Genomic DNA, 21,225 nt, shown 5'->3' on the forward strand with positions numbered 1-21,225 from the left:
AATGTCATTTTAAAATAAAGTTTAAAATGCAAAATAACCGTGGGCCATGATATAATTTGTGTGAATCATAACCTGTGACAACTAGCTGAGACTCTGAAACTCTGATTCAATTAATTGCCCATCAGTCCCATCACTGCCTCTCCGAGTCTCTGCCACACCCAAATTCGTCCCCCACGTGTCCTCTTTAAACACACAACTTTCTTCTGCCCGTTATAAAATCAATCCAATCCATTTACAAGTAATTGATGAATATAAAAAATTGCAAATCACCAACTTTAAGAAATCGAATCAAAAGAACAGTGGAGGCCACTAAACCAAGATTTTCCATTTAAAGGAATGATGGGGCTAGGGGAGGGGGCACAGACAGATAACAGAAAACTGAAAACCGAATATTATAACTAAGGCAAATAAGTAAAGTTCATTAAAAAGGTCATTGTAAGAAAGATCCAATCAAAAAATTTTCAAGAATACCACTGCAGTGCAGTGCAATGCTATAATCTGGTAAAGTAATAATCAAAATCCATAATGAATGAGTTGCCTTACTAGGAATAGTTGGAGTATGTTAAAATACTCATACACCAGATATTTTACCAGAAACGCCCTTTTCTTCATCGCCATCTGCATAGTTGTTGGCATGGTTCTTAATTTCCCGCTGTGATGGAGCGCTGCTAACCCCAGTAACTGACTGCTGATAAACAACACCACCAGCAATGGTAAACAGCAAACATAGCAGCCCGAAAGGACTGGCATGCTTATCCCAGATGACGACATTAATTGCAACTGTCAAAAACTTATTTACTACACCTGTCACAGTAAAGGCAGTCGCAGATATTGCCTTCCTTGCTGCAAAGCCAAAGAAACTAATGAGCAAACCAAACACACAGGAGAGCGACACCGCGGAAAACGCAACGGGGTTGAATAAATTCCCTGTGCCAGATCCCATGGAAACAAGTACTTGTGTAAACTCCCCAGTAATGATCCAAAACAAAGGAGCTATCATCAACGAGAGCAAATTGTTATACAGCACAAATCCCCAAGTATTTAGTCCAAGGTTGGTCACTATATGCTTGATGTAAACCATCTCGGTAGTAATGGTCACCAAATAAGCAAATGCCCATGAATAAGCAGTCAGCGTGAAACCTGAATCTGTTGCAACATATCCAATAGCACCTCCCAAAATAATGACCAACGATAGAAATGTTAACTTTGAAGGCCATGGTTGCTTCCTAAATGCTGTATCAGCTAAGGCAACCAAAAGGGGTGTACATGATCTGAACACTATAAATGTATCCACATTGGCATGGCTTAAAAGATTTGTGTTTGTGAATATTGCCAAGAAAAACACAAAGGCAGCAGGCAAGAATTTCTTAGCAGTTTCCCATGTGAACGCATCATGGTGCAACAGCCCTAGCTTCCCCAAAACCCAAACACCCAGAGCTGAGGTGAAGTACTGCAATGCAGTGAGAAGCCCTGGGTAATTGAAGTGGGTAATTGCAAACTTGTTGATCACCGCAAGCAAGCTAGAACATAAAGCATAGCCCAACACAACAGTGCAAGTAGCATAATATTGTTTTGTACCCTCAAATCCAATTGCCATTTTCACAGCTACACTATGAAATTATCTTCCTTCTTGTTTTCCTTATTTTCTCTACAATTCCCACCACTTAACCTGATTAAATCTGAGTACAACAGCCTAATGCAATACTTTTGATCCCATACTGATACACATATCAACACATAAATGCTTTGATGAGCAGGAAATGTGAGTCATGGTGACAATGGAGATTGAAGTTGGCTATGACTTTGATCTGCCAAATAATGGGAAACCCAATGAAAAAAAATCAGATACTCTTGATGCAGTTATGCTTGAGATCAGATCTTCATCAGTAGATTATTGCGGAAAGCAGAGATTTTAAATAAAATTCTAAAATCCTAAGATAAATTGGTTGTGAAAACTGATCAAAAGCTGAGGCAGATGGGTAAAATCATTTCCAAGTTCCAACAATTATGTGGGGTGCAGTAAAATTCTAAAATGCGGTGAATTTTGATCATAAAGAAAGAAACAAACAAACAAAAGAAAAATAATACAAAGCTCTAATGAAATTCAAACAGGAAATTTCAAAATTTCAAAAAAGATGAAATCTTGAACATGGTATAAATTGCTACGAAATTAAAGAGGTGTTCGAATGAAATGATATACCTTTCTTGACGCGAGTGAAAAAAAAAAATCAGATATTCTCAATGCAATTATGCTTGAGATCATATCTGCATCGGTAGATTACTGCCAAAGCAGAGATTTTAAATAAAATTCTAAAAACCTAAGATAAATTGGTTGTGAGAACTGATCAAAAGCTGAGGCAGATGGGTAAAATCAATTCCAACAATTACGTGGGATGCACTAAAATTCTAAAATGTGGTGAATTTTGACGATAAAGAAAGAAACAAACAAACAAACAAAAGAAAAATAATACAGAGCTCTAAGGAAATTCAAACAGGAAATTTCAAAAAATCAATAAAGATGAAACCTTGAACATGGTATAAATTGCTGAGCAAATTAAAGAGATGTTAGAATGAAATGATATACCTCTCCTGACGTGAGTGACCCTAGAAGCTCTGAGCAGTTTGAATGTGGAGTAGATGATAAGGGTTTCAAATTAGTTTGAAGACCGAAGACGAAGACCTTAAATTGAATGATCTGCACTCTACAGGCAAGGGCATAAACAAAACACTGTTTAATTTTATTTTATTTCATATAAAATTAATTTTCATATTTTAGAAACATAAATTCTTTCATTAAAAAAAGAAGAAGAAGAAGAAGAAATTTGGACAGTCAAATATAAGGGTGTAATCAAGCCAAGTCATGCTTGAAGCTCGACCCAGCTCAAACTTGACTTGAATTGGCTTGACTAAGAAGTTATTTTTTCTATTTTATATTAAAAATTGTAATAATAAGCATTGCACAATCAAATATCATAGCAAAGTTCAAGAAACACAATTGAATAAATATAACTAATAGCTTATAATGCATTGGAGTATTTTTCTCCTCACCGTCAATGCACCATACATACACACCCACCATCATACACATGATTTTGAAGGGAATTGAACATAATATACAATATTATACCATCTCATTAATAAAATAACTAGTTTGAGATACTAAATTCTCTGCTAAATGAAGTTTCTCCCTTTATATACTGTTCCTTTCAAAAGTTCAAAACAAATGAAGAAATGAGGTGCTTGGGAATACTCAAATTTAGGGGTGAGCAAACGGTCGGTTGGTTAACTTCACATCTTTATTCCTTTAAGTACAAAGCATCCACTGATTCACATCTTTATTCTAACAATAATTCTAATTCCACAATCAAAACAATCACCTTTAACTTCAAGTGGTGGCCAATTTTTCATTCTCTGTATTCAAAAAAAAATTTTCAACTACTGCCTGGCATTTTATTTTAATTTAAAAGGAAAAATAAAAAAATCCATGCCAGTTTATTTCATGACTATTCTATATTTCTATCCGCATTGTACTTCGTCATAAGAACACAATTTTCAGTCATGTATGATGCATTGAACTCTATCAAAATCGACAGAAACAAACTTGAAAATGTGCTTCAAGAAGAATCAACACGAAAATTTCAGCGACCACCTTTTAACACGGCCAAAAAGCTTCAAATAGGAATTAATTTATTAAAAAAAAACAAACATATTTTTAGATTGAAATGAAATAAAAAGCCAAGAAAGTAGGATAAAAATAGCAGTAAACATCATTATTATATATTGAAGTTGCTAGAAAGGCATGCTGTTCATGAGCAATCAATGAAAATAATGAGAGCCGAAAATGAACTTACGGAGAACGGATCTGCGCCTCCGTAGGGGAAAATGGCAAGAATATGAGAATTGAGATATGATTTTGGAATTAGGTTTTCTTTTATAGTTTGGGGATTTTTTCTAAGGTGTGTTTGGAAAGCAAGAAAATGTTTTCTGGAAAATGAGTCGTGCAAAATCAGATATAAAAGAAATTTCTTTTTTTTTTGTTCCAGAAGATGAACAAATCCTAGGCAGATTCCATGTACTTTTGATCTTTTGACGACATCTGCGATGCAGTTGGCTCTGTTAGTCCAGCCCTTGGCTCTTCCGCATCCATCTGGCCAATTCAAGTAATCCTTTCCTCCACCCAAAAATAAACCTTTCTCACAGACACACAGATTCCCCCCTTCACTTTGGATCTAAGAACCATTAATTTACCTACCAGTTACAACTAAAGCCTCAAGCAGTGACTTAATTATTGCCAGAAATAACAATTTACTTTGCACGACTTCAGTAACTATTCTGACAAACCAATTCATTTTCAGAATTTGTTTATGATATCTTCTAGTTAAGACAACAAACATAAAGAATTTACACACACAAGGAAAATGATAGTGGAACCAGTCAAGAGGCAAAGATAATTAAATTAAATGCAGATAAAAACACAGGAAGGATGAAATTTTGGTAGCATGGGAAAATCAACATCAAAATCCTTAAAACAGAATAAACCTAAAACTGACAAAAACACACAACTCATCCAAACACTCACATTGCAGACAAATTAGTGGAAAATAAACAAACGGATTTCAGGATAAGATTTGAACTAAAAACCTGTTTCGATCAGCTGATTTCCGATAGAGAAGCTAAACAGGGAGCGGATTTCAATTGTAATAGTTTCGGTTAATTTCAGAATCAACAATTGTCCTCCGAAGCGTCTCACCAGCGCTCCGCCGTCTCGCGCCGTTCGATGGGCTGGGAAGCTCGACCACAGGGAGCGGATATTGCTAGGTAAACCCTATTAACGCAAAAACAATCAACGGAAAATAAAACTGTTAACGGAAAAAGTTTAGGTGAATATTTAAGGAAGAAAATCTAAAAACATAATAAGTGTGGATGAAAATTATACCCTCCATTTATGTTCGTTTTTTCCGTTAAGTTTTGTTGTACATTATGCTATAAAAGTTGTACTTTACAATATATTAGACAAATATACCCCTACCGTTATAACTTCCGTTATCTTTTCCACTATTGTTACCATGCACATGCATCCACTATATATTTTCTTATTTTCTTCAATAATAATAATATATACACATTATATATATATATATATATATATATATATATATATATATATATATATATATATATATTGGAGTTATGTTTTAGTTATTTTCTAAAATATTTTAAATAAAATTTATAAAAATACTTTACAATATTATTATTATTATTATTATTTACAATAATTTAAATATTTAAAATCTAAATAAATTTAAAATTTTAATATAAAATATTAATATTGGTTTTTTTGCGCATCGCGCATAAGAAAAACTAGTAATATAATAGATGGCAAAATAGAAAAATCAAAGAAAAATATTAAAATTAAAATAATTTGAATTATTTATCACATTAAATAATTTGACGGACATTTTTTGTTTTAAATTAAAGAAATATATATGCATTATTTTTTTGTCGTAACAACTAATTTATTTAATTTAATAAGAGTAAAATATAATGAGAAACTTAATTATGTCAAATTTGAGTGGATGGAGTTCATTTGATTTAATAATTTGGCCGTCATTTTTTTCATTATAACCTCTCCTTTTTTTTCTTTTTTTCTTTTTTTTGCTCTTATTAGTATAGTAGCGATATATATTAGCGGTTGTTTAATAAAAAAGTTCTATGAAATTCCTGAGTTTAACTTCTTCTCCTCTTCTTCTTTATACTGTTTTGAGCATACAATTTCATAAGATTTACACCAGATTACGTTGTAATTTATAACAAATTTTAATTTTTTGTAATTGTCAATGAAAATTATGTAGTGATTTTAATATGTAAAATAATATTATTCAAACAGATATTTTAAATGTTATCAATCATCACTTCATTAACATTTCACTCAATTCTACCTAGGATGACAATGTGCCCCGTCCTTGTTTGGTATATCCCTGTCCCTGTCGAAGACGGGGACGAGAATCGGGAAAAATTCGGGGATCGAGGACGGAGATACCCCTCCCCACCCCATCCCGTCCCCGAATAATTATAATAATTAAAAATTATATATACTTTTTTAAAATTAAAATTTTAATATTTAAAATTAAAATTACATTAAATTAAAGTTTTGACTAAGAATTGACCGGGGACGGGGAATCTTCGCCCCCGCCTAATTTCCCGCGAGGTCGGGGATAGGGATTATTTTCCATTCTCCGTCGGGAACGGAGACATGGACGGGGTCGGGGTTTAGACTACATTTGGTTAATAATTGTTATAATTAATTTCAAAAATATTTTATTGATTATTGATATTTATTAATTTGTATTTTTTTTACGTTTAATTTTATCATAAAATGACACTATTGATATTTACTAATTTTCAGCATCGACTTTTAATTTGACCATAAATGGTCTTTTGACTATTGATTTTATTCCAAATGGGAAAATATCATTTTTAGTCATTTGACTATAATACATGTATCAGTTTTGGTCCTTGACTATTAAAATGTTCAAATTAGGTGCATAACTATTCAATTCGTATCAATTTTGGTCCTTGACTATTAAGATTTTCAAATTAGGTGCATGACTATTCAATTTGTATATCACATTTGATCTTGTTGTTAAATTTTTCGGCCAAATTTTTGGACAAGTCAACGGCGACCGACTATTTTATTTAATTTTATTTTAAAAATTATTTTAATAATTTTTAAATTAAAAACTTATAAAATAAAATTTAAAAAAAAAAGCAAAAAAAAGGTTGTCCATCCCCCCTCCACCCTTCGTCTTCAGCGGAGATGAATTGAAGGGGGGGGGGGAGGGGAGAACGCCGGTCCCCTCCTCATTGGTCTCTGATGGAGACGAAGGGGGTGGTCGGCGTTCTCTTCCCGAACGTTATTTTATTTTTTATTTTATTTTTAAGTATTTTAATTTAATAATTATTAAAATAATTTTAAAATAAAAATTAAATAAATTAACTGATCACCGGTGGCTTGGCCGAAAAATTTAACAGCAGGACCAAATGTGATACAAATTAAATAGTCATGCACTTAATTTGAAAATCTTAATAGTCAAGGACCAAAATTGATACGAATTGAATAGTCATACACCTAATTAAAAAAATTTAATAGTCAAGGACCAAAATTGATATATGTATTATAGTTGAGGGACTAAAAATGATATTTTCTCATTCCAAATTTAGTCATCTAGTTAAAATTGAAATTTTTGAAGAGTTGTGGATATATATTGCAAGAGTAAAAAGTTAGGGACTAAAATGACTAGCAATAAACGGTTTGAGGGTCTTAAAATGTGTTTTTTTTTTTTTGGTCAATTTATATTTCTTTCATACTAATTGGACTAAAAGGAAATTAAGCAAACAAAGCAATATAGAATTCTAGACATAGGTAGATTAGATCACACACATATATTCTCTAATTTATCATAGATCATGAAAAAATACTGATGAGAAAATAAGTCTACTTGGGGTGGATGAATGCACTGGTTAAGTTGGGATAAGTTGAGCTCACCGAAAAGAAAAAAAGAAGATGAGGGGTTTGTTTCAAGAAGCTCCACTTGTTTAACACGGTCATGCTGGCTAAACAAGGCTAGAGAATTATGAATAACGATGAATCAATTGTGTCACGGTTGCTTAAGGCTCGCTATTTTCCTAGGAACTCTTTCCTCACTGCTCATCTTGGCCCAAATCACAACTTCTGCTGGAGATCCATAATGTCTGCACAATCTCTTATGTCCCGTGGTTGCTTTCTCGGGATTGGCAATGGGAAAAATATGAGGGTATGGACGGATCCCTGGCTTCTTGACACTCTTAATCCCTTTATTCTTACTGTAGTTTCACATAAAGGCGAATAACCCACAGTTAGCACTCTCATAGACCGTGTAATTGTAGACTGAAACGTGATCCTGCTCTATAAATTATTCTTAGACTGTGATATGAAACTTATCAAGAAGATACTCATAGTTATGGATCATGATGATAAATGGTGTTGGATATGAGATTTACGTGTCCTATATTATATGAAGAGTGGTTATAAATTGTTGGATAATGATAGGCAATAAGAGTTGTTGTCCTTTCAAGCATTGTCCCAACTGTGGAGGATAAAAATCCCACCAAAGTTTCTTAACTTCGTATGGCACCGCGTTGTGCACACAAAATCTTGCAACTTCGAGTGACTCTAGCCAGTAGAGATATCGACCTTGATCCACTATGCCCCCTTTGCAGCTTAGTGATAAAATCATTGCATCACCTTTTAACCCAATGGGGTAGCTCAAGTGGCAAGTGAACTCTCTTTGTGAGGAAAAATTTCGGGAGGACCCAGGTTCGATTCCCACAATTGACGATTCCCCCTGTGCTTTCCGAAGCGAACATGGGTGTACCTCTGGACCGTTAAACGGACTAAGAAAGACCACGTGACCTTACCAAAAAAAATTGCATCACCTATCAAGTGTCAACTCACTAAGCAACATTCCTCCCATGGCTTATGGAACAATAAGCATTTTCGCGCAACATTCCTCCCATGGCTTATGGAACAATAAGCATTTTCGCACAACATTCCTCCCATGGCTTATGGAACAATAAGCATTTTCGACAACATTCCTCCCATGGCTTATGGAACAATAAGCATTTTCGCACAACATTCCTCCCATGGCTTATGGAACAATAAGCATTTTCGCACAACATTCCTCCCATGGCTTATGGAACAATAAGCATTTTCGTGCGATGGAGACAACTGAAAAAGTTACTATTCTATTCAATAGTTAGCAAACAACTCCATCTCCAAAAGATCATCTACGAATGAATTAGTATGGACTAATAAGCATTTTCGTGCGATGGAGACAACTGAAAGAGTTACTATTCTATTCAATAGTTGGCAAACAACTCCATCTCCAAAATGACTTCTCTTTATGCGGGTTGTGTCATAGGATAATGTCACTCTTTAAAATGACACTTTAAATCGGTGTCTATTGAGTTTATATATAGATCAGCAAATAAGCTTCATGCTTTAGCTAGAATTACTAGTTCTCAATCTAGTCAATCTATTTAGTTTATCTATTATCCCTTTATGTATTGAATATTTGATTATTTAAGTTTTGAATGAATGTTCCTTAAAAAAAAATCATTGATGTAATATTAAATTGATGGATTTTAATCTCTATGTTAATTTTAATATTCTTGGGGCTCAATTTTAAATTCAAAAGATAAAGAGTTGCGTTCTCGAATATAAATCAGTGTGTGGGCTATTTGTGTAATTACTCTAATCTTAGTTTTCCAACTGATCAAGAAAAGGAGAAGTATCAAGAAACTCATTTTAATACCAGCTTGAATCAAACCAACCCGACCCGAATCGAAACTGTTGAAGGTAATTCATTCTCAAGTTCTCAGCTTCTGGAAAACAGTGGATTGTGATCAGAAACCCTAAACCCGCGATCAAAGAATGGCGACGGTGGAGGTGAGAAAGAGCACAACCGAATCAGGGAGAGAAGATATCTGTTCAGCGAAGCCTATGAAGCAAGGTGAAGGCCTGAAGCAGTACTACATGCAGCACATCCACGATCTCCAACTCCAAGTCCGCCAAAAGAGTCATAATCTCAATCGGCTCGAAGCCCAGCGTAATGAGCTCAATTCTAAAGGTTAGATCGTTAACAATATATATTTCAAAAACCCCACATTTAGCCCCAATTTTAATGGAATTGTCTATCTCTGAGTTATGATTTTGTAAAATTGTGCTATGTTCTGCAAAATAATATTCACGTGCATAAACCAGTGTTCTTTTTTATCTTAATTTTTTTTTTTCCCTTGTGTTATGTCGGCCATGTAGCTAAGAGATTGATATCTGTAGGAGTAGCTCTTTGCAATTAGAAAGTTAGCATCTTGATCAGATTAACTATATTATATAATGTTGGTATTGGTCCGGATGCATTTAAGGAAATGTAATATTCTTTAGGAAAATAGCATTTTTTTGAATGCTATAGTTAGTGCTAATGTGCTATAGAGGTTTGTCTCTTGTTTATCTTGTTTATTTCATTAATGTATGCAGCTGGAAAGAATGTGGTGAGTCCCTTTTTCTTTTTTGGGTGACGAGGGAACCACAGGCACTACCCGAGGGTGTGCACGGTAAATGCCGCCTTGTGAGCCTAGCTAAGGCTAGCTGGCAAAGGGCTACAAGTAGGTAACCTACCCATAGCTTGCCTTCTCAAACCAAGAAAGCCAATAGGCCACTCCCGTTGGGAGTCGAACTTGTAAACTTGTGGTTACCAAGTCAACAGATTGACCAACTTGGCTAGGGTTGCCCCAATGTGGGGAGTCTCTTATTTATATAGTATGTGGTAACTTTTATTACTTCTGAAATTCATTGAGGAGAATAAGTAAATTAACTGAATGTAAGTAGGCTTAGTTTTAGGATGGTTTATTTTGAAGTGAACCTCTAGATTTCAATTATTGTAGTTTTGCCTTAATTACAAATTTACTAAATTACTAATATTTCAAACACTTTGTCTTTCACTTTATCTTTCCTCCATACCGAGGCTTCCTTCATTCTCCCTTATGTATGTGTGCCAGCACATGATTTTTTCTTTGTGTGAGATCAAGGGCAACTATCACTTGGGTAATTTGGTTCTAATCTTCATTTTGGTTATTTTGGTCCTTGATTGATCTCATCCTCTATCCTTCACCAGATTTTCTGGGTTTCCACTTTGGTAGATTTTTTTTTGGGGTACCAGGTGATTAGTGATGGTTTTATATTATTATTATTATTATTATTATTATTATTATTATTGTTGTTGTTGTTGTATTTTATTTTATTTTATTTTATTTAAATTTTTGGATGAGTAAAAACTACAAATTGCTCAGTGATGTATTCCTTTTTTGTTTATTTCCATTGAGCAGTGAGAATGTTGAAGGAAGAGTTACAATTGCTTCAGGAGCCTGGATCTTATGTCGGTGAAGTTGTCAAAGTGATGGGGAAGTCAAAAGTTTTAGTTAAAGTAAGTTTCACCCCCACCCAATTAATTAAATTTGTATTTAAACTAACAAGTAACAGCTGTGTGTGTGTCTCTGTCTGTATATATATTACTCATTATGGTAAACTCTTTATCGTATATTGTTCTACAGGTGCATCCTGAAGGCAAATATGTTGTTGACGTTGATAAGAGCATTGACATAACAAAGATTACTCCATCTACTAGGGTTGCTCTTCGCAACGATAGCTATGTTCTCCATTTGATTTTACCTAGCAAAGTGGATCCCTTAGTCAACCTTATGAAAGTTGAAAAAGTTCCTGATTCTACTTATGATATGATTGGTGGTCTTGATCAACAAATCAAGGAGATAAAGGAGGTTAATGTTGTTTCAACATTTGTTTGTGTTAGCGTATCTAGTAACTTTCCATCTTTGGTCATGAGTACTAAGACCACAACTATTTTGCGTTTTATAGATTCTGTACATTGATATTCTTTTGTCATATATTTCAGGTTATTGAGCTCCCTATTAAACACCCTGAATTATTTGAGAGTCTTGGAATTGCCCAACCAAAGGTATCTTAAGCATTGTCAAGTTATTTTGATTGGTATTTTATTTAGTTAACAGTGAATGGACATTCTTATCCTATCTTAACTTATCTGTCAAAAAATAGGGAGTACTGCTTTATGGACCTCCAGGAACTGGGAAAACACTGCTGGCAAGAGCTGTTGCACATCATACTGATTGTACCTTCATTAGGGTTTCTGGCTCTGAACTTGTGCAAAAATATATCGGAGAAGGCTCTCGAATGGTGAGAGAACTTTTTGTAATGGCCAGGTTTGTTTTTTAATCTCACATTGACAATTAAATATTACGGAGTATGTTACTTTTGGTGCCTTAATTCTGTGGGATTGAAGGCATTAGCTAAAAACAATTTTTGGGGGTGTGGAGGGGAAATGTTTTCTTTAGTACACTTTGCATAAATTAATAATAATAACTAGGGAAAAACTTTCCCAATGTTTAGTTAGTTATGCTGGAAAGTGTTTAAAGACTAGCTTAGTTAGGAATATCTTGGGATAAAAAAAGTATTTTGCATAGACAAATAAAACATTTATGCATCTTTTAATTTAAATGGTTTTATGCCTATAGGCATAAAAGCAAGGTTTCCTTGTAAACTATTTATGCACTTTTCAGTCAAGTAAACAATGTAAATCATAAAACAACTTATGGCTTATGCATAGAATATTTTATGCCAAGTGAATGGGGCGTTTAAGAAACTGCTTTTTTGTTTTCTACACTCTCTCGTTAATTACTCCTTGTTCCCTTCTATCTCAGTGTTAAAGTTCAGTTATTGAAGGCTTTGTTACATGCAATGCCATTTGAGCTTTGGTTGGGATGAGAAACTTTATGAATGTGCATTTGGTAGCAGAAGAATTTCTGAGTTAGTTTTTTCCCAGTTAACTGGTCCACTTACTCAAGGTAGGGATGGAATTGAACCGAATTTAGGAAGGTGGCAATTGAGTATGCTGTTGCTTTTTGAAGTTAGTTTTAGGTGCTTGAAGAAACATGCGTCAGAACCTATTGATCATGTGTTTGGGTTTTACAACACCCTCTAATTATTTCCTATGGATACACTTGAGGAGTATCATATGCTTTACTTCAGGCTTTTCTAATAAGCATTTTCTTAATACTTTTGCCTCTAGGCCCTCTACTTATTGTGCCATCATCTTAAGTAGTTCTGGTTTTGTTGTTTTGCAGAGAACATGCTCCGTCTATTATATTTATGGATGAAATTGATAGCATTGGGTCAGCTAGAATGGAATCAGGAAGTGGCAATGGTGACAGTGAAGTGCAGCGCACAATGCTTGAGCTCCTTAACCAGCTTGATGGATTTGAGGCATCAAACAAGATCAAGGTTAGTCATCGGTTCAAATTGATTAGGAGCTTTTCTTTTAATCAGCATGTGTGTGTGTATGATATATACTCTTCTTTTGGTCTCCATTGTCTTTTGTGGTCAAATGCTACAATATAAGCTTGTATTCCTTTCAGGTATTGATGGCCACAAACCGTATAGATATTCTGGATCAGGCCCTTCTCAGACCAGGAAGAATTGACAGGAAAATTGAATTTCCAAATCCCAATGAAGAGGTAGAAAACTTCTTCTCAATTGGTTATGTATTAATTCATTGAAAGTTGTTACAAGTGTCCAGATTTCTACGTGTTGGATTCTTGTATTTCTTGCCCATTCGACTCTCACTCTATTTCCATATTGAGGTTTTAGTTTGAAAAGAATCATTTTTATCATGAAAAAGAAAAAGTAGTTTTGCATCTTATCCTGCTTGCTTTCATGTTTGTTTCTTTCTAAATTAGATTTTCATAATGAGCGTGTTTTCCTTCCTGTTTGCTCCTATATCAACTGAATGAACAATTGATGTTGGTATTCAGTCTCGGTGGGATATCTTGAAGATCCATTCTAGGAAAATGAACTTGATGCGTGGGATTGATCTAAAGAAGATAGCAGAAAAGATGAATGGTGCTTCTGGTGCAGAACTTAAGGTGAGTTGGCTTCCTTGATTTGATGATTTGGAGTGGGGTGTCATATTCTCGCATATTGTATGTTTGCTTGAGTGACATAATATTATTAGTTAGTGTATATGATATGAGATCATCAAAATTGTTTGTGAGCCAGCAGTTTTGTTATGGTTATTTTGTGAATGAAGCAAAGAAATAGACAGGAAGAATTGTTTTGATTGTGTATTATATATATGTGCAGGCTGTTTGTACTGAAGCGGGGATGTTTGCTCTGCGAGAAAGGAGGGTCCACGTGACACAGGAAGATTTTGAGATGGCAGTGGCGAAGGTGATGAAGAAAGATACAGAGAAGAACATGTCATTGCGCAAGCTATGGAAGTAATTGAGACTACGTCGTCGTCCCAGTTGTGGAAGTAAAATAATGTGTATTTTCGCATTCATCTTGGTCAGACTTGAAGAAATTGTCTATGTTTTTACCATGTTCATGCATCACGCACGAATGTACCCGTATTAAATACAGTTTTACACTTGTTGACTGATCAAAAAATATTACTCCGTAGAAAACAATTGACGTACGTAACGAATTGCAATACTACGCAAATCTTGAAAAGAGAAGCTCACGGTTTTCTGCTACTTCGTAGATGGCTTCAATGGCCTGTTATTGACTTGTGCAAAGTTGTCTGCCAGTTCTTTGCTCTGATTGGCTGGCTCTGGTTTATCCCATCCATTTGACAATTCTTTCTGAAATTTGATCAGACTCTCCAAAGTCCAAACCTAACCTAGCTTTCTCCATCATTGTAGTGTACTAGTGTTCTTCAATCAATCCTCCCACTCCCAGCGCCCAGAAAGAAGGTAGAGCTCAATTCTCGTCTCAATCCAAATCCTCCGGATATTCTTATCCCTTCTTACCTTCTCATCACTTTCCCCTCCAACTGCCTCCACTTGCAGCTATGGCTGTGACTTAGCTCTAGCTTCATACGATGTTTGGGCAGGCATGAATATCACCTTCCTCTCCCAACTGTTCTCCACTAGTCCCCAGAAAATTCTTGACTACAACCCCACTCTCAATTTTACAAGCCCGGATATGATCCTTGTAGGCAGCAGGATTAACATGCCATTCCGATGTGATTGTCTGGAAAACGGCGAGTTCTTGGGGCATGTGTTTCCATTCTCCGTTGCGCCCGGGGACACCTACGATATGATTGCGAAGGTGTACTTTTCCAATTTAACCACTGTTGATTGGTTGAAGAGGTTTAACAGTATTTACCCGTTGACGAGTAATTGGGATAGAGGGGCAACGTTGAATGTGACGGTGAATTGCTCGTGCCGGAATCCGGATGTGTCCAACATGTACGATTTGTTTATTACGTATCCCCTGAATTCGGAGCAGAACTTGGTGACGCTGGCCCAAGCGATTGACGTGGGCAAATTATGGTCCACACAGCTACGTGGACCATAATCAAATGTACATTTTTAATGTACTAAATGTACATTATTTTTGTATTGAATGTACATTATTTTTATACTATAAAAATAATGTACATTCAGTACACAAATAATGTATATCCCCTGAATATAATGTACATTATTTTTATATTAAATGTGCATTATTTAATAGTATGGTCCACACAATAATGATTGATTAATGTGAGGGTAGATTTGCTGCAAATGTACGATCCAGGAGTGGATGTCCTATCTTATAGTGGAATAGTGTATATTCCAGCAATCGGTATGTGTTACGGAGTATTTGCATATATATAATCATACATTTCATTTCATTATACACCCAAAGTATACCGCAAACTAGACATATAATTTAAATGTCATTTTAGACAAGCTCTATAATATAACGTGAATCTGGTTAATGGTATAATAATAATTGATTACACATCTATTTATAATATAACGTGAATCTGGTTAATGGTATAATAATTGATTACACACTCTATTTCTTTATTTGATCAAATTAATATGAAGCCCAAACTATTAATCTATTATATATATCTTCTTATTCAAGATTTATCAACTAAAAATTAATGTCCGTTTCTTCCAGATGCCTCTTCATTGCCATCATTACTTCCGTCTGGAGGTATGTAAAGAAATAAACAACTCTCAAGTAAGCGCTCCATTATGTTTATGAGTGTAAAGAAATTATTTGTGAGCTACTCGAGCTCGATTTGATACATATTCAAAATTTTATTTGCTAACTGCCAAGCTAAATAAGAGTAACAGTCAAGTCAAGTCAAGTCAAGTCAAATTGAACTTGTGAGCTACTCAAGGTGATTAATTTTTTTTTTAAAATACTCACATTGAGTAGCTCACAAGTTCAATTGAACTTATATATATATATTATACCTAGGGTCATACTTGTGTGAGACCGCCTCATGGATCCTTATTCGTGAAACGAGTCGGGTCGGGTTGAAGCAACATGCAAATGTCATACTTATATATGCAAATGTCATACTTATATGCTCAAATATAATACTAATCAATAATACAATTTTTGTTACTTATAAGAGAAAAAGTAATATATTTTTCATAATAAGTAATGTTGACAAATATCTCTTACTTATAAGGGAAAATATAATACTTTTGTGGGAAAATGTAATACTTTTAAATCGAAATGTAAAAGTATTGTATTTTCCCTTAAAAGTATTACATTTAACCTTATAAGTAACAAAAAATTTTATTGCTGATTAGTATTACATTTGAGCATATAAGTATGACATTTGTGCATATAAGTATTACATTTGCATTTTGACCCAACTTGACCCGACTTGTCTCACGGTTAGACGGTCTCACACAAGTTTTTGTCTTATACCTAATATAGATATAAACTTTCATATTTAATTAATATGTTTATATTTTATGTATATATAATTATATGTTGTAAAATGGTTATAATTGAAATGCAATATTGAGTTTGTGATATTATTTTAATGTAAAATGCTTATTATAATAATAATAATTATTATATATAAAATAGAAAAAAAAAAACTACTGAGCATATTCAAATCAAGCTTGAATACTTTGAACTCAAGTCAAGTCAAGCTCTAGCAAGATTGGAGCTCAGTTAAGAGTTTTAATTTTTCAAACCGAGCCAAGCTTTGAGCTTTGAATATTTGGACTCAGCTTAAGTTTTTTGTTTTTTGTTTTTTTGTTTTTAGTACTATTGACTCAATACCCCTTTCATGTGGAGGTGCAATCGAGTGCTACTAGACCACAAGGTTTTTGGCGATTCAACTTAATTGATTTTTCTACACTTCTAGTAGTTTTGTGGGTAGAGGTGGCATTATTTGTATTATTTTAACTTAAACCTAAAATTCAAATCAAAATTTAAATATTGAGTGAATTCTTAAACTTAAATAATTTCCTGTTCAATTTTATTTTTTTTTAAATTATAGTTGTTGGTCCCGATGGGTTGAGAAGTGAGTCTAGAAGAGGAGGGGAGGGGGAGAGATTGAATAAACTCACTAGATTTTAGAAAATTTTCACAAGAAGAAACCCTCTAAAAGAGTTAATACTTGATCAAAGTTTTAGCAGCGGAAATAAGTAAGTTATCGGTTTTTAGTATTACTTTGCACTGTTTTGATAGATTAGAAAATATAAGATTTGGTTCGTGAGTATGCAATGCAATAGATAAAAACAGTAAGTAATAGATAGAGAGGGATTTTTATAGTGCAGTAAGTAATAGAGAGAGAGGGATTTTTATAGTGGTTCGTCAGCCTACTCCACTCTTCTTCACATTGTGAAGGATTGCACTATTATCTCCGTTTATAGTACAATATCTATGTGCTCCTTTGATCACAAAGCTAGGCAGCCGTGCTTTTGTAGGGTTTTCAATTTCTCCGAGTTTACTCCGCCTCTTTCTACTTCTCTAAGTAGAGGTTGGTTAATTGGTTGAACTAATATAAAGTATCAATTCAGATCGATGTCAATGGTACAATTATGTATGATATATATAATGATATCATGTACTACGTATAAATGTATAATCGGTAGGTACTAACATTGACTGACATTGTAAAATGTTACTATAATTTTACTTTTTTCTGACTCTGACCCTGGCTAGGAATGTAAAGAACTCGCAAGTATGTGTATATGGTTGTACCTTTCTGTACATCAACCGGCATTAAGCTCTCCTTTCTCGCTTATAGGCACGCTTATCTGATCTAAAGATACACTGGATCCTTTGTTTCTACTGCAGAGAGCTCGAAGAAAAGGAAATGGTGGATATGGTTGGCAGTTATTCTTAGTTCTGTGATATTCCTATTGATTGTATGCTCCATTTTCTACTTTAAATGGAAAAAGAATGCAAAAGGTGAGGCTTTGTGTAATACCAGGATTTGGGAAGAAAATGGCAAACATCTTTTGATGATATATATCCCTCTAATATCTTGCTTTCATGATTAATAATAATCTGCAGGTGAAGCCAAATCAAAAGCCAGTCTGCTGCTAGATGAACTAAGAGGTGTTGTCACACTCTCAAGAGTGAAGAAGAGCAATATAGACAAAAAAATTAGTCATGAACTGCAGGTATTCAGTTTTAAGAGCATTTCTATGGCCACAAACAATTTCTCTAATGCAAGTATGCTCGGAAAGGGCGGTTTTGGACCTGTTTACAAGGTAAGCTTCACAATATCTTTAGTTTTAAAAAGTTCTGGCAGTGACTAATTAATCTTATTGCACTGATCGAAATTTCAGGGAACATTACCTGATGGACAAGAAGTAGCTATTAAGAGACTCGCAAAAAGCTCAGGCCAAGGGCTTTTGGAGTTCAAGAATGAAATTTTATTGATTGCCAGACTCCAGCATACTAATCTTGTTAGGCTTTTGGGTTGCTGCATCGAAGGAAATGAAAAAATTTTAATTTACGAGTATATGCCCAATAAAAGCTTAGATTCCTTTTTATTTGGTAAGTATACACATTGGTAATTGCAAGTGATTTATATAATTATATACAATCTGTTCTTTTGTATGAATTTGGTATGAACAGACCCTGACAGGAAGGAGCTGCTAAGATGGGGGAACAGATTGAACATTGTAGAAGGAATTGCTCAGGGGTTACTCTATCTCCACAAATATTCGAGGTTGACAATCATCCATAGAGATCTAAAAAGCAGCAATATCTTACTCGACGAAAATATGAACCCAAAAATATCTGATTTTGGCATGGCTAGAATCTTTGGAAGGCAAGAAAGTGAAGCAAACACCAAGAGAATTGTTGGAACCTAGTAAGTAACTAATAATAGTTTGATTGTTAGTAGAGATGGTTTTAAATTCTAACAACATTGTTTGGTTGTCAATTCAGTGGATACATGTCTCCGGAGTATGCCTTGAGGGGAATTGTTTCGACCAAGATAGATGTATTCAGTTTCGGGGTTCTACTCCTAGAGATTGTGAGCGGCAAGAAAAACAACAGCTCGTATCGTTTGGAACACCCACTAAATCTCATTGGTTTGGTAAGATCATCAACAGTACAGTACAGATCATTAGCAAAAGATAAGGATTCTGAGGCTCAACATTTGTTTTATGACAATATTTGTACAGGCATGGGAGCTGTGGAGAGAAGGGAGAGGTGTAGAGCTAATGGATCCTGCACTGAGTGGATCCTGCCCAGAAGCAGAAGTAATGAGGTGTATTCAAGTGGGATTGTTGTGCGTGCAAGATGACGCAAAATATAGGCCTTCAATGTCAACTGTGGTCTCCATGTTTGCAAATGAAAGTGCAGAGCTACCTTTGCCTAAACAACCTGCATTTTTCATTGCAGATGAAGGTGCCCAGCAGTCAGAAAGCCAAGAAAAAGATGAAAGGTTGTCCTTGTCCACTAATGAAATAACAGTTTCAGAAATGCTAGCTAGATAAGCACCATATATAGGTTAATCAATTCATCAAGATTGATTGTGATTCAAGCTAAGGGCAAATTTTTGTTGTTGAAACTCTCGTCTTGTATAGTTCTATGGTCCATTCTAGACTTCTGCAAACTAGTTGGTCTGTCAATTCCCAAGACCAACTATTATTCCAATTTTACCACTGTTGACTGAAGCAATTATTAAGTAAATTGTTTTAATGTAATACTATTCCAGTAGACCTTGGCCTTAGCTTATATACATGAATCATGAATGAACTATATATTATTCCACTATTATATTATTGTAATAGTTAATGCAGCATATATCCATTTGTATAATATGTAGTTACGTACTACTTTGGTATGTTTGAGGGTATATGTTGGGGCAATTCCAATATCACCACTACATCCTAAAAGGCAAAATATATTGTTGATCATAAAAAAAAAATGTCAAACACATGTGAGACATGAATTCCTTATGCATGTCCCAAACGTTCTTTTCCTAGTCTTGTCTATCTTTCAAAAGCTTTTCATTTTTGTCAACAAATTAAATTTCTTTCACATTTCAGTCTTTTAACCCTGTGAAATAAATAAAATTGTAGCACTAATTCACACGTTTCTGCGTGCTACTTGGTAGATTTTTCAAACATACGCTTGCATAGTTCCATGGTCCATTCTAGACTTGTGCAGACATTATTTGCTCTGTTTCGCTTATCCATCCATTTTCCATCATTTATTTGACAATTTAGTCTTTCCAAACCTAACATACATTTCTTCAATCCAAAAGATCTCCATTCTCCTCTCATGGGTTTTGCTCAACATGTGGCTCTTTCTTCATCAATCCAAACCAGGATCAACCTCAACTCTACTCCTCCCGATAATCTTCTCTCTTCTCAGCTTATCATCACCAGCTGAGTCCAGTTGCAGTGAGGGATGTGACTTGGCTCTAGCCTCATACTACGTCGGGCCGGGCACGAATCTGAGCTTCATCTCCAAGCTCTTCTCAATCCCTGCAGACAAAATCATTGCCTACAACCCAACCACCAATTTTCCAAACGGGAATTCCGTCCTCGAAGGAACCAGGATCAACGTGCCATTCCAATGCGATTGCCTGTCGATTATCGACGGATTTGGACACATGTTTCCGTACACCATTCGAAAAGGGGACATCCTCTATACCATTTCCAGGTCCTACTATTCCAACTTAACCACTTATCAGTGGTTGCAGAAGTTTAACCGTCTCTCGGACAAGGATGTTTTTTTCCTGGATATAGGGATGGTGTTGAACGTGCTGGTTAATTGCTCGTGCGGGAATAAAGATTTGCCCCAGGGCTACGACTTGTTCGTTACGTATCCCCTGAGGCCGGGAGAGAGCTTGCAGACGGTGGCGAAAACGGCTAACGTCAGTGAAGATTTGGTGCGGAGATACAATCCCGGAATGAATTTCAGTGCCGGGAGTGGGTTACTGTATATTCCGGGAAGAGGTAGGTATATGTTACTTGTGTAAGAATTAAAACTGAACTGAAGTATATGAAATATAGGATCTAACCTCCAGCCATAGTTATTTGTTTGATGATTGCCTGATCTGCTTACTGCTGTTGCTTGAGCTTTCTAATTATTTTTCTCTCACTTGACTCAACTCTCTCAGATGGTGTACAAGACTGTATGTCAAGCAGTGAGGGGGATTTTGATGGCCTTTATATAGTTGCATTCCATCAATGCACTAATCATGAAAATTTTCCTATTCTTAATTATTTGCACCACTTTCTGAATAAGAACAAAACATAAATTAGTGGATCCCTAATTTAGGTGTTAGTGTATCCCTGATTTAAGGTCATAGTGGAGTT

General features: G+C 34.9%; 4 protein-coding genes across 5 annotated transcripts in view; 3 read left to right on the plus strand and 1 right to left on the minus strand.

Annotated features, from left to right (window-relative positions):
• Positions 1-373: 373 nt before the first annotated feature.
• Positions 374-4,839, minus strand: LOC116014331 (GDP-fucose transporter 1). The gene is made up of 3 exons (XM_031254366.1): positions 4,642-4,839; positions 2,585-2,702; positions 374-1,808 (listed from the first exon to the last, which is right to left on the minus strand). The coding sequence occupies exon 3, from the start codon at positions 1,595-1,597 to the stop codon at positions 572-574; it is 1,026 nt and encodes a 341-aa protein (XP_031110226.1). The 5' UTR covers positions 1,598-1,808; positions 2,585-2,702; positions 4,642-4,839; the 3' UTR covers positions 374-571.
• Positions 4,840-9,339: 4,500 nt separating this feature from the next.
• LOC116013597 (26S proteasome regulatory subunit 8 homolog A-like) lies at positions 9,340-14,142 on the plus strand. The gene is made up of 9 exons (XM_031253442.1): positions 9,340-9,668; positions 10,924-11,021; positions 11,149-11,373; positions 11,508-11,570; positions 11,669-11,832; positions 12,754-12,910; positions 13,045-13,143; positions 13,441-13,551; positions 13,769-14,142. The coding sequence occupies exons 1-9, from the start codon at positions 9,473-9,475 to the stop codon at positions 13,907-13,909; spliced, it is 1,254 nt and encodes a 417-aa protein (XP_031109302.1). The 5' UTR covers positions 9,340-9,472; the 3' UTR covers positions 13,910-14,142.
• Positions 14,143-15,213: 1,071 nt separating this feature from the next.
• On the plus strand, positions 15,214-19,569 carry LOC116013598 (G-type lectin S-receptor-like serine/threonine-protein kinase CES101). Its single transcript, XM_031253443.1, has 7 exons — positions 15,214-15,256; positions 15,581-15,643; positions 17,954-18,153; positions 18,232-18,442; positions 18,524-18,761; positions 18,839-18,989; positions 19,078-19,569. Exons 3-7 carry the CDS (start codon positions 18,088-18,090, stop codon positions 19,390-19,392), a joined length of 981 nt encoding a protein of 326 aa, XP_031109303.1. The 5' UTR covers positions 15,214-15,256; positions 15,581-15,643; positions 17,954-18,087; the 3' UTR covers positions 19,393-19,569.
• A 545-nt stretch (positions 19,570-20,114) lies between these two features.
• The window catches only part of LOC116012169 (G-type lectin S-receptor-like serine/threonine-protein kinase CES101), an 11,222-nt gene continuing 10,111 nt past the window's right edge, over positions 20,115-21,225 (plus strand). For both annotated transcript variants that reach the window (XM_031251645.1, XM_031251646.1), the window contains exon 1: positions 20,115-20,862. In XM_031251645.1, coding sequence (XP_031107505.1) covers positions 20,199-20,862 — 664 coding nt within the window. In that variant the 5' untranslated portion in view covers positions 20,115-20,198. The remainder of the gene's footprint in view (positions 20,863-21,225) is intronic.

Source organism: Ipomoea triloba, chromosome 3, assembly GCF_003576645.1.
Source record: "Ipomoea triloba cultivar NCNSP0323 chromosome 3, ASM357664v1".
Taxonomy (NCBI): domain Eukaryota; kingdom Viridiplantae; phylum Streptophyta; class Magnoliopsida; order Solanales; family Convolvulaceae; genus Ipomoea; species Ipomoea triloba.